This window comes from Elephas maximus, chromosome 5 (assembly GCF_024166365.1).
Source record: "Elephas maximus indicus isolate mEleMax1 chromosome 5, mEleMax1 primary haplotype, whole genome shotgun sequence".
NCBI classification, from domain to species: Eukaryota; Metazoa; Chordata; class Mammalia; order Proboscidea; family Elephantidae; genus Elephas; species Elephas maximus.
Genome location: NC_064823.1, coordinates 50,226,946 through 50,240,903, shown reverse-complemented (window position 1 = coordinate 50,240,903; position 13,958 = coordinate 50,226,946). Strand labels below are relative to the sequence as shown.

General features: G+C 39.6%; 1 protein-coding gene across 3 annotated transcripts in view; it reads left to right on the top strand.

Annotated features, from left to right (window-relative positions):
* Nucleotides 1-13,958, top strand: part of NFKB1 (nuclear factor kappa B subunit 1) — a 137,549-nt gene that overhangs the window by 14,901 nt on the left and 108,690 nt on the right. For 2 of the 3 annotated variants that reach the window (XM_049885601.1, XM_049885600.1), the window contains exon 2: nt 13,129-13,174. The exons of the other annotated variant lie outside the window; for it this stretch is intronic. In XM_049885601.1, coding sequence (XP_049741558.1) covers nt 13,136-13,174 — 39 coding nt within the window. In that variant the 5' untranslated portion in view covers nt 13,129-13,135. The remainder of the gene's footprint in view (nt 1-13,128; nt 13,175-13,958) is intronic. 3 annotated transcript variants of the gene reach the window in all.

Sequence of the window (13,958 nt, the reverse complement as noted above, 5' to 3'; positions counted from 1 at the left end):
TACTGTCTGAACTATGGAATCTCCATTCAGCTCTCAGACCCCACAGCAACGTTTTCCAGTGGGTCATGCAGCGTCCTGTTCTGTATGAGCACAGCTTATTATTTGGACAATGGCTAGAAGTGACTCTTATGCAGATTTCTGAGACTCTTTCTGGGTAATTCCTTCTACTCTAGCACCCTGCCCAGTGAGATTGCTGCTGTACATTTGGGCTCTTCTTCCCAGTGTCATAGTTCGGAAAGTGCCTTCAGTCAAAAAGCAAAGGTTAATGTGAAGGTCTCTTCAAGTGTTTTTGTTCCCTTACATTGTATAGCCTATGCTGGGTTTTGTCCATTGTCATAAACTATTGCTACAAGATTCATATAGTTTTACAGTTGATTATGCCAGGGGGCAAGTTCAATAACTGTTACTGTGTTGTGAGGCCAGAAGTCCACATTTTAACAAATTTTAAATTGGTCTGCGTCTTCTAATTAATCTAATCATAATTTTAAAAATATTTAGTATTTACCAATATGGCAATACAACAAAGGAAAATTTCCATTTCTACTTTTAAGGCACTTAGATCTATTTAAGAAGATGGTAAATATGTAGATAAAGTTAAATTGCAGTAAGACAGTGCCTTAGTTATCTAGTGCTACTAAACAGAAATGCCATAGGTAGGTGTCTTTAACAAACAGAAGTTTGTTTTCTCACAGTTTAGGAGGCTAGAAGTTCAAAATCAGGGTGCCAGCTCTATGAGAAGGCTTTCTCTCTCTATTGGCTCTGGGGGAAGGTCCTTGTGTCTTCAACTTCTATTCCTTGGCTCTTTGGTGATCTTCATGTGGCTTTGCATCTGTATTCCATCAGCTGTACTTCTTCACTTCCTTGCGTCGTTTACTTCTTTCATATATCAAAAGGTATTGGCTCAAGACACACCTACCTAATACTGTCTCATTACCATAACAGAGGAAGCCCATTCCCAGATGGGGCTATAAACACAGGACTAGGGGTAAGGATTTACTACAGATATTTTCTGGGGACACAATTCAATCCATAGCAGACAGTATGTTTAAAAACAAAACCCGTTGCCGTTGAGTCAATTCGAACTCATAGTGACCCTGTAGGACAGAGTAGAACTGCCTCGTAGATTCCCAAGGCTGAAAATCTTTATGGAAGCAGACTGCCACATCTGTCTCCCACAGAGAGGCTGGTAGGTTTGAACCATCAACCTTTTGGTTAGCGGCCAAGTGCTTAACCATTGTGTCACCAGAGCGTGTCGACAGTATGTTATCAAGTGTAAAATCACTAATACGTGTAAGTGCTATAGGTGTTATGTGGGCTCAAGGCTGTAGGTTAGAAGGAAAACAAAGGATTTCGTTGCAGAAGTGGGATTTGAGAAGAGCTGTGAGGAGCCGGTAATGGTTAGACAGGAAGGATAACATTTTGGCATTCAAGGCATACTGTGAACAATGTACAAAGTGGACATGAGTAAGGCATGCTTTGAATGATCAGTCTGCCTGGAGTAGAGGATTTTGGTTAGGACATAATAAGAGGTGCACTGGGGTCAAGTTGTTGAGATCTTTGGACTTTATGTTTACGGAAGCAGGGGATTAAAGTTTTGAGTCTACTTTGAACCGTTTGAAATGGCATGTTTTTAAAAAAGTAATATGGCAAGAGTGTGAAAGATGCTTAGGGAGGAAGAAGCATGGCAGTGAGAGAGGACATTGAGGAGGCTATTATTGTCATTCAGGGGCAAGAGGATAAAGGTACGGCCTTTGATGTTACAGTGAAAATGAAAAGAAGGAGGAGGTATAGTAAACACCACAAAGAAAAAATCAGCAGAACTTGGTTAGTGACCTGATTTGTATAAGAAAAGGGAGAAAAATGTGATTGTGGTTTTGTCCCCGGAGTACCTGAATGATATATTGGCAGATTGGGAAGTCAAGAATGGGGCTCATTTCAACAGGAATGAGGAATTTGGCTTTAGATATTAGAGACTTGAAGGAATTCAAAACATTATTAACTTGTCTCATAATGGCATCACTGCTTAAAGCTAAAAAAAAAAAAAAGCTAGTGATTTATTAATTTTTGCATTTTGAAGGTTCTGACAGTAGTAATTTTATTTGTATTTAAAGCTAGTGTTTTGGGGTCGATGCATTTTTTTTCTTTGGTTCAGTTGAACTGAATAAGCCAATTGAGTAAAAACAAGTACAAAAGGGATCTGACTAGGATTCTAACAAATAAAGTGTAATTACCGAATTACCAAGTTAACACCCATCTCCACAACACACTTCACTTCCCATGACACTTACCATGTTGTGTTGTTTTTGCCTATTTGTCTTCATGTTTACTAATCTGTTGTATTAGGTAGATTTTACTGTATAAAAAAATCATCACAAAACTAATTAAAACACAAGCATTCATTATTTCTCACGATTCTGTAGTTCATCTAGGTTGTTATGGTCTGGGCTGCCTTGGCTAATCTCTGAGGCCTCTTGGCTGCTCAGTGGGGCTGGGTGGCCTAGGAGCACCTCAGCTAGGACTGCTCCTCTCTGCTCCCATAGCGTTGTTCCAAGAGGGCAAGATTGGTCACTGCAAGGTCTCTTGAAGCCTGGGTTCAGAACTTGCACAGCATCGCCTCTGTATCATTTGGTCAGTCAGATGGAGTTGCAGGCCAGCCCAGATTGAAGGGATGAAGAAGTAGATTTTTTTCTCTCTTTGGCTGGAGTTGCAAAGAATTTGTGACTATTGTTTTCAGTCTACCACAATTGTAAATTCTGTGAGGATGGGCATTGCGTTACCCTTTGTGTACTTTGGTGTCTTTGGAACTGACTCATGGTAAACATAATTTTTTTTTTTTAATGAATAAATTTTAATGAAAGGAAAGCATTCAGGTAGCATTTCAATATACTTTAGTTTTAAACATATACATACTTTTATCATCCTATTAGTGAGTGTTGTGGTGTTTTTAGAACAGTTTCAGGGAAAATCTCTTTATTCTCCTTTATCTTTCAAAATTGACCAGAGAAAATATTTTTAAAAAGCAATTACGACGTGAGTTAACATTGTTTGGTATTTTTACCTTCCCATTCATTTGCTTTGGGAAAAATTCACTTGAGTTTTTTACAAAGTCAGAGTCCTTTTCTACTTTTTAGGCTATGCTACAGGTAGACTAGCTCCAACATGAGCATTCAGGAGACCTGGAGCAAAGGTGAAATATTAAAGTAATGTTTTAAATCAAGAAGAAAATCACTTCTGCCTTTTAGACAAATGAAAGACCCATGGGCTGTGTATTCAGATTAGCCAACATTACTCTCTCAACTTGAGCAAACAGTTTACCCTCTAAACCTCAGCTTTCTCATCTGTGACAATAACACCTACTTTTCAGGTTTGTTTTGAGGATGAAGTGAAACATGTGAAGCACTGGCTATAGTTCCTGACTGGTGGGAGGTGGCCAGTAAAGTTTAGTTCCTTCTTCATATGAGCCAAGCGCTGTCATTTTATATGATAGCCTTCAACAGGGTTTCCCAGTCTTGAACATTATTGACATTTGGGGCTGGATAATTCTTTGTTGTGAGGAACTGTCCTTTGCAGCATTGTAGGTTGTTCAGCCGTATACCTGGTCTCTACCCACTAGATGCCAGTAGGACCCCCAGTTGTGATAACTGAAAATGTCAGTAGACATAGCCAGATGTCCCCTGGGGGAGGGTGGGGGAATGCAAACATTTTATCCAGCTGGGGCACAGAGCCCCCTTAGGGAGGGAATGTGACAGTGGACCCCTAAACATAGGATGGGAAAAAAATAAAAATACTTGACTCTTCCGGAATGTCTGAAACTTTTATGGTCTATTTTACTCTCCCTGTAGATTACCATAAACATATTGTTTGATATGATAGCTTATAAAATAGCTAGCATTTGTTACGTAAAAATAGCACTCACCGTGCTAAGAAGTTTGTGTGAATTAACTAGTTGAATATTATATTTGTATCTCCTCCCTACTAGGCTGGCATTCCATTGTGAACAAGGACCTTCTCTTATACCAGGCTCTAGCACAGCTTACTTGTACTTACTAAACACCTACTCTACATGTTAATTGGGCATGTTGCACCCAAATGAAGGAATTCTTGCTAGATGCTGTTGAGCCAGTTTCAACTCATAGCGCCCCAGTGCACAACAGAATGAAACACAGCCCTGTCCTGCACCATCCTCACAACTGTTGCTGTGCTTGAGCCCATTGTTCCACCTCTGGTGTCAGTCTGTCTTGTTGAGGGCCTTCTTCCTTTTCACTGACCCTCTACCAAGCATGACATCTGTCATGAATTGAGTTGTGTCCCCAAAAAACATGTGTATCAATTTGACTAGGCCATGATACCCAGTATTGTGTGATTGTCCACCATTTTGTCATCTGAAGCGATTTTCCTGTGTGTTGTAAATCCTACCTCTATGATGTTTATGAGATGGGATGGGTGGCAGTTAATTTTAATGGGGCAGGACTCAATCTACAAGATCAGGTTGTGTCTTAAGTCAGTCTCTTTTGAGATATAAAGGAGAGAAGCAAGCTGAAAGACAGGGGGACCTCGTACCACCAAGAAACAAGAGCTAAGAGAATGGTGGGTCTTTTAGACCCGGGGTCCCTGCCTGAGAAGTTCCTAGACCATGGGGAGATTGATGACAAGGACCTTCCTCCAGAGCCTACAGGTGTAATCCATACTGACGGCTATAGTCATTGATCTTCATCAGATAAGTGCTTCAAGTCCTCTTAGCTTTCAGCAAGCAAGATTTTGTCACCTGCATGTCTCAGCTTGCTAGTCTTCCTCCAATCCTGATGCCATATTCTTCTTCATGTAGTCCAGGTTCTGGGATTATTTGCTCAGCATATAGATTGAATAAGTATGGTGAAAGGATACCACCCTGATGCATACCTTTTCTGATTTTAAATCACGCAGTATCCCCTTCTTCTGTTGGAACGACTGCCTGTTGGTCTATGTACAGGTTCTGCGTGAGCACAATTAAGTGTTCTGGAATTCCCATTCTTCGCGATAGTATCCATAATTTGTTATGACTCACACAGTCAGATGCCTTGGAATAGTCAGTAAAACACAGGTGAATATCTTTCTGATATTCTCTACTTTCAGCCAGGATCCATCTAACATCAGAAATGATATCCATCATTTTATATCCTCTTCCGAACCCATGAATTTTTGGCAATTCCCTGTCAATGTACTGCTGCAACCAGTTTTGAATTATCTTCAGCAAAATTTTACTTGCATGTGATATTAATGATATTGTTTGATAATTTGTTTGATAATTTCCTCATTCTGTTGGGTTACCTTTCTTGAGAATGGGCACAAATTGGATCTCTTCCAGGTAGCTGTCTTCCAAATTTCCTGGCATAGAAGAGTGAGTGCTTCCAGCATTGCACCATTTGTTGAAACATCTCAATTGGTATTCTTTCAATTACTGGAGCTTTGCTTTTTACCAGTGCCTTTTTTTTTTTTCTCAGTGCAACTTGCACTTCTTCCTTCAATACCATCAATTCTTGATCATATGCTTCCTCCTGAAATGGTTGAACATCGACCAGTTCTTTTTGGTACAGCAATTCTTTGTATTCTTTTCATTCTTCTTTTGATGTTTTTTGGGTTGTTCAGTACTTTGCCTGTAGAATCCTTCAGTATTGCAACTCGAGGCTTGAATTTTTTCTTTAGCTCTTTCAGCTGGAGAAATATTGAGCATATTCTTCCCTTTTGGTTTTGTAACTCCAGGTCTTTGCATGTTTCATTGTAATACTTTACTTTGTCTTCATGAGCCGCCCTTTAAATCTTCTGTTCAGCTCTTTTACTCATCATTTCTTCCTTTCCCTTTAGCTACTTGACGTTCAAGAGCAAGTTTCAGAGTCTTTTCTGACATCCGTTTTGGTCTTTTCTTTCTTTTTAATGACCTTTTGCTTTCTTGGGTGATGTCCTTGATGTCATCCCACAACTTGTCCAATCTTTGGTTATTAGTGTTCAATGCGTCAAATCTGTTCTTAAGATGGTTTCTAAATTCATGTGGGATATACTCAAGGTTGTACTTTGGCTCTCGTGGACTTGTTTTAATTTTCTTCAGCATCAACTTGAATATGAGCAGTTGATGGTCTGTTCTGCAGTTGGCCCCTGGCCTTCTCCTAACTGATGATAATGAGATTCTCCATCATCCCTTTCTACAGATGTTGTCGATTTGATGTCTGTGTATTCCATCTGGGGAGATCCATGTGTATAGTCACTGTTTATGTTGTTGAAAAAGGTGTTTTCAATGAATATATTGTTGATCTTGCAAAATTCTATCATGTGATATTCGGTGTCATTCCTGTCACCAAGGCCATATTTTCCATCTACTGATCCTACTTCTTTGTTTCCAAGTTTCTCATTCCAATCACCAGTAATTATCAATGCATCTTGATTGCATATTTGATCACTTTCACACTGCAGAGGTTGGTAAAATCTTCAGTTTCTTAATCTTTGGCCTTAGTGGTTGGTGTATAAATTTGAAGAATGGTCATATTAACTGGTCTTCCTTATAGGCACATGGATATTAGCCTATGACTGACAGTATTGTATTTCAAGATAGATTTTGAAACGTTGTTTTTGACAATGAATATGACAACCATTCCTCTTTCATTTGCCATTCCCAGCATAGCAGACCATATGACTGTCTGGTTCAAAATGGCCAATACCAGGCCATTTCAGCTCACTAATGCCTAGAATGTCTGTCTTCTTCAAGAGTTCATTTTCATTTTTGACAACTTCATTTTTCCTAGATTCATACTTTGTACATTCCGTGTTCCCACTATTAGTGGATGTCTGCAGCTGTCTTCTCATTTTGAGTCATGCCACCTCAGGAAACAAAGGTCCCGAAAGCTGGAATTCATCCACGTCATTAAGGTTGACTGTATTGCTTTGAGGAGTTAGCTCTTCCCCAGTAATATTTTGAGTGCCTTCCAACCTGAGGGGCTCATATTTTGGCACTGTGTCAGTGTTCCGCTGGTACCCCTAAGATTTTCACTGCACAGTTTTTTCAGAAGTAGATGGCCAGATCCTTCTTCCCAGACTGCCTTCCTCTGGAGACTCCTTCCTCTGGAAACTCTGCTGAAACCTGCCCATCATGGGTGACCCTGCTGGTATTTAAAATACCAGTTTCTCAGCAACATGCAAACCCCCAGAGTATGACACACTGACAGAAGAGCGGTAAATGAAACAATAGGGAGTTGAAAATGGAAGGAGTGGAAACCCAAAGGCAATGAGTCTGTAAAAATCTAAATATGGTTGGACACAAATATTCAATTTCCAAAAGTTTCAGTAATCAACTACTCTGAGGAAAATAACTTTAAAAAAGCTACCTTTAATTCTTCTTTTACCATCACTAAGCCATTGTATTGTCAGAAAGATGTAAATAAACTCCCTTTTAAAGTAAATTACTTCTATTAATTTGTTATAAGGAAAATGCCATTAGTACTTAGGAATTTTTGGCTCACCCATACATCATATTTTTTTTCTTTTTATGTCATTCATTGTTACAGATGTTAAACTTTAAGTTCAGAAGAGGGTTTAATTTTCCACTTTTTTTCTTTAAAAATATGTATTACCAATTATATAATTGAGTTGGAAATTTAAAACATGAAAAAGTAAGACTTAGGGAGTAAAACTTGCCTTGTTAGTATATATATCTAAATTATTGTTTTTAATAGTTCCATGATATTTAACTGTATGACCATAACATAATTATAATTAAACAATCTGCTGTCAAGGGTCATTTGGTTTGTTTCCACTGTTTTTGCCTCATTGAATATCCTTGTACTTGTTTTTTGTACACTTGCTCAAATACTTCTTCAGGGCAAATTCTTAGAAGTAAAATGGCAGAGTCAAAGGATACTCTCATTGAATGGTTCGCATTGTAGCTGCACACATGTGCATACACCTCATATCACATTTCTTCTGAAAAATTCCTCTATGGGAATTTCTCAATTTATTATCCAAAAGAGAAATGGCAAAAATTTACCCTTGTTCTCGTTGTTTCATTCTCATTGCTATCCAAGACGAGGTATTAAAATTATACTTAAGTGCATCTGTTGTGGCTGAATATAATCTTGAAAATAGAAACGCTTTCTCTTTTTTTTTTTTTTTTCTCTCTCTGACTCCCAACTGCACCTTCTGGATGGCACCTAAAACTCTGTTTTTCAAATTGTACATTGTGACCCATTAGTAGATCATGATCATTTAAATGGGTTTTACAGCATTTTTAAAAATGAAATGTAACAGAATAGAGAAAAATATGACTGAGTCAAGTTCATAGTTTGGTTAAATGTGTGTGCGCGCAGTCATGTGTGTTCTGGGTTTGTTGTGTAAAATGTGTTTCTTATAATGGGGTCATGGTTTAAAAAAAAAAAAATCTCTGATCTTAAAACATTTCCCCAGTTACAAGTAGAGGAATGCCCCAACTCCATCCTTTAATAGTCCAACCCTGTGGCCTTAAAAGTTAATTCACTCAGCCTTGCTGCCTTCTCTGAGAAGGCCCAGTGCTAGCCTATGGTGGGATTGTCACACCTGTGCAGGTAATAAACCCTTAGGCATTTCAGAAGAACCCATCGCCTGTTCTGAACTAAGGCCAGTTTTAACATTAAGCTTTTCATGTGAAAAAATACAAACAGTTCACTGGGAAGGATATTCCATTCATTACTAGCTAACTATAGAGCTCCTTCGGTAGTGGAAATGGTTAAGTGCCTGACCACTAACCAAAAGTTTGACTGTTTGAACCCACCCAGAGGTGCTATGGAAGACAGGCCTGGTGATTACTTCCGCAGGACCACAGCCTTGAAAACCCTGTGGAGCACAGTTCTACTCTGCACACACGGGGACGCCATGAGTCGGAGTCGACTCCGTGGCCGTTAACCACAATGGCTAACTACAAGCTCCCTGGATGGCACGAACTCTTCAGTGTTTGGCTTCTAACTGAAAGGTTGGCAGTTCAAACACACCCAGAGGTACCTCAGAAGAAAGGCCTGGTGATCTAGTTCTGAAAAATCAGCCATTGAAAACCTGATGGAACACAGTTCTACTCTGACACACAGAGGATGGCCATGAGTCAGAAGTGACTCGATGGCAACTGGTTTTTGTTTTGTTTTTGTTAGTTAGCTACATTTTCTGTTTCTCCTCCATGGTGTGAAAATCTTCCTGAAAACCTCACAGCTGGGGGGCAGAGAGAGAGCTTAGACTCATGTTCTCCACAGTCAACTGAGTGACTCCTTTTCTGTTTTAAGATCCTTCCTGAAAAGCACAGGACTGTGCAAAGGGAAAGGGAGGGGAAGGGCAGGGGGAGAAGGGGTGCAGAAGGGGTTTTCCCTGGTCTTTTCTAATGCTTCAGTTCCAAATGCTTAGTTGATACTTCAGATTTTTAGAAATAAAACCAGCTTTACAATTAATGCAAATATTCCTCAGTGATTCATCTTTTCCAAGGAATTCTAGGTTTATTTTGACATTTTATTTTTGAATTATAAATTAGCATTGACATCACCTTATGGTTTCTGTGACCTCAGCTCTTCACCATGGATTTAACTGGCTTCCTACAACTGTAAAGTTCAGGTTTTAACTTTTACCCAGGTGCCCCTGAGGCTACTGCTGATGTTTGTTGGGCTTTTAAAACCATGATCTTCTGGCACACTTCAGCACATAAATCATGGGTGGGTGCTGGAGGGAAGGCTTTGTTTAATTTGATGCTTTGTCCAGTGCCTGCAGTTTAGCAATCTAAGGTTTTAATTACGATAGCGATCATGATAATAACTCTCTAGCAGTTGTTTTTTTTTTTTCTTTATTGTGCTTTAGGTGAAAGGTTACAGCTCAAGTTAATATCTCATACAAAAGTTTATACACATTGTTATGTGACACTAGTTGCAATCCCTATAATATGACAGCATACTCTCTCTTTCCACCCCAGGTTTCTTGTATCCGTCCAACCAGTTCCTGTCCCTTCCTGCCTTCTCATCCTGCCTCTGGACAGGAGCCGCCCATTTGGTCTCGTGTATCTGATTGAACTAAGAAGCCCACTCTTCATGAGTATTATTTTATGTTTTATAGTCGAGTCTAATTTTTCTCTGAAGAGTGGGCTTCGGGAATGATTTTGGTTCTGGGTTCACAGAGCATCCGGGGGCCATGGTTTTGAGGGTGCCTCCAGCCTGAGTCAGACCATTAAGTCTGGCCTTTTTACATGAATTTGAGTTCTGCTCCACACTTTTCTCCTGCTCTGACAGGGACTCTATTGTATTCCCTGTCAGGGCGGTCATTGGTGGTAGCTGGAGCAGTTCTAATCAAGCAGATTTAGTTGAGTTTTTTAAATCAGGGTGAGGGCTGCTTTGTATTAAGTCTAAACTTTCAAAGGTTTGGGAAGCCATCCACAGGTTTAAAAATAGATCAGTGTAATAGAGATACCGAACAGGTTCTGTCAGTGTACTCCTTAGCAATCTCACCTCTGCTTTTGAAGACCACAGACAGACTGTTGGAGAAGATTTAGGTGCTCAACCCAGATTAATGGAAAGCCTAAGACAAATGAGAAGATCTTAATATTTTTCTTGGAAGTTTGGGTTCCTGTGGTGTTCTCAGGATAGGGATTTTTCACATGGAATGTTATAACTGGTATTAGGACTTTTGTCAATGTAACTTTTTTTTTTTTACTAGTATTCTTCAGATAACTGAAAATTGTGCTAATGATTCTTTAATGTAGATCTACACTTAAGTGTATGTAAAAATTCAGGTTTACAAAATCAGTGATAGGACTTAGGGGATTTGTTCTTTGAATAAGTATTTATTAGCCTACTGATACATTCCAAGTGCAACAAATTTCTACCTTTTTCAAAGGTCATCCCCATCAAAATCCCTCACTTTACACGTGAGAAAACAGAGACCATGTGAGTATAGTTGCATATCCAAGATCACATAGCCAGCAAGTGGCAGTACTCTTTTGAATTTTTAATGGATTGATTCCTCTTTGCTGTATCAGGTTAATTTTCACTCTTTTGACTACTTCTTTTAATTCAGATTTGTTCTAGCAGAGGAGTTCAGCATTTTATATATCTTCAATCAGCAGTTTCTTGTTTTAGACAAATCGTTGTTGTTGTTAGCTGCTGTCAAGTTGGCCCTTGACTCATGACGACGCCATCCAGCACAGAACAAAGCGCTGCACAGTCCTGCACCATTCCCATGGACAGTTGTGGATTGGATGGTTGTGATCCATAGGGTTTTCATTGGTTGGTTTTTGGAAGTAGATCTCCAGTCCTTTTTTCCTAGTCCGTCTTAGTCTGGAAGCTTTGTTGAAAGCTGTTCAGCATCCTAATAACACACAAGCCACCACTGATAGATAGGTGCATTGGCCCTGGGAATTGAACCTGGGTCTCCCCCATGAAAGGCGAGAATTCTTCCACTGAATCACCAGTGTCCCCAAATTTTAGCAAATATTTTCCTGCAAATCGGCATGAACTTACTGTTCTATAGGAATCAGAGCTTCCCTTTTCCCTTTTGTTAAAATTGGTCACCACCCTGTGGCCTACTAGGAGTCCTCGTAGGCTTTTTCCCACTTTACAAGTCACGCAGACTCTAGCGAGAAGGGATTTCGTTGTAATCAAGTTCCTCTTTGGAGGCGTTTGTGTTGATTGGAGTGGTAGGTGATATTCTCATTAGCGTGAGGGCTAAATTGTTTTAGCAAAGAGACCTAACAATATATTGCATTAAAGAGCAAAGAAATGTATTTTCTTTCTCACCAGGCTGAGCTGTTTAGATGGTCAGGACAGCTCTGTCCCGTGGTGTCATTCAGGGATCCAGAATCCTTCCATTTATTGATCTGCCATCCCCTAGGCCATTCATCATCACCTGCGTGTAGAAGCAGGGTCTTCTCCATGTCTGAGTTTTAACCATCAACAGAGAGAAAAAACAAAAACGTGGAGGAAGCATGTCAAGGGCTTTAAGTCCAGAGGTGACTGTGACACACAACAGTTCTGATGCTGCACTGTCAAGAATTTAGTTGAAATGGTCATCTGTAATTCAAGGAAGAGTGTGGAATAGCCTGGCTGAGCAGTCATGTTTCAGCTACAGCTCTATTACTACGGCAGAGAGAGAGAGCAGATTTTGGTGGACAGCCACCATTCTCAGCAGCAGCCCCAAGTGCCTATGGGTGATTTATAGACTTCATGGAAAGGAAAAAATTTGTCTCAGGAATTAATATTGCTTTCAGCATTTTTTAAATCTTTCAGTTTTTCATATCACATACCTAAAAATTGATGTAAATGCATTTAAAATAAACTTAACCTAGATTTAAAATAATGGTAAGGTATTTCATAAGCAATTAGATCTAAGATGATAGGTGATTAGATATTATCTTTATCTAACCTTGTGATTCTTCACTGCTGTCAGGGTCTCTGGGTCATAGAAGATTGCTACAGCCTATAATGAATAAATATATGACTGGGGTTGATTAAATCTGGGACTATACCCTTGATAATAAGGGCTCTTTTGTGTGTGTGTGTGTGTGTGTGTGTGTTTAATTGCACTTGAGTATTATGGATTTTCCGTACAGCTTTGAAAGTGGCAGGAAGTGGCCTGCTTCATTGGGATGCACTAGAAGACTGGAGCAGTCCTCCCCTTGCTGTATGAAAAGTGCTAGTCCGGCCCTTCTTACAGTGAAGTGGTCCCTTCTGAGCTTCTCAACTTGAATGGCTTGTAAAAAACTTGGAGACAGTTCTAGGGCTGTCACAAAATTTATCAGGGGCTGAAAAATTAACATGAAGAGCTTAAGATTGTATGCCCTTGAAGTCTAGAGAATGATAAAAAGAAATGGCTTCCAAAAATCCAAGTATGCATGATTTTTATCTAGAAGATGGAGACCACTTGTACCAAACTTCAAGATACTGTTGTAAGTTTGACATGAGGGTTTTGGATTATGTGTAAGTGGTAATTTTTTGATTATGCAATCTCCCTGCTGTTAGGGCTAGATACCAAAGAGCAACTACGACATGCCCACCTCTTGAAGTCTTTAAAAAATGGTACAGTTTACTCCTGCATGAAAATGGGAATGGTGAGAGAATTTTTAAGGTTAATTCCAGTCTTACAGTTTTGTTTTGTTTTAATATGCAGCTCCAGAATGGCAGAAGACGATCCATATTTGGTAGGGCATGAACAAGTAAGTTAAATAATATAACCTCATTTATAATTTTATGTAACTATTTATATTTGAAGAGCCTTGGTGGTGCAGTGGTTAAAGCCCTTGGCTGCTAGCCAAAAAGGTTGTGGTTCAAACCCACCAGGCACTTTGTGGGAGAAAGATATGGCACTCTGCTTCCATAAAGATTTACAGCCTTGGAAACCCTATGGGGCAGTACTGCTTTGTCCTGTAGTGTCACTTTGAGTCAGAATTGACTCAATAGCAGTGGGTTTGATTTTTTGGTATTCATATTTAAATATATACAGGGACAACATTAGTGATTCGGTAGCAGGAAAACTCTAAAATTAGTAAAAATTTATTTAAAATTTTGTTCAGTTCCCTGACCCTCCATGTGAGGTTAGAGAGGACATGGCATATAAAAGAAGTAACTTAAATCCTGCCATCACACAAATTGTTGCATAAACTTCATATATACTGCTGACCAAACAATAGCTCCTTGAAACATTTGCAGTTCACTTAATGGGGAGACGGACTGGTGTAGTGAGAATACCTTTGGACATAGAATCTGAAGATTTTATAAAAGCACTGACTGCTACTTACCAGCTCTTCAACCTTAAAAGAGTCACCTACCTCCCTGCCTCCCTGGCCCCATCCTCACTTTTTCTCATTTGCAGACTGGGAATGCTAATCCCCTCCCCCCGACACACAAAACCAGTTGCCATCCTGTCAGTTCCGCCTCATGACAACCTCATATGTTTCAGAGTAGAACTGCACATAGCATTTTCAATAGCCGTGACCTTTC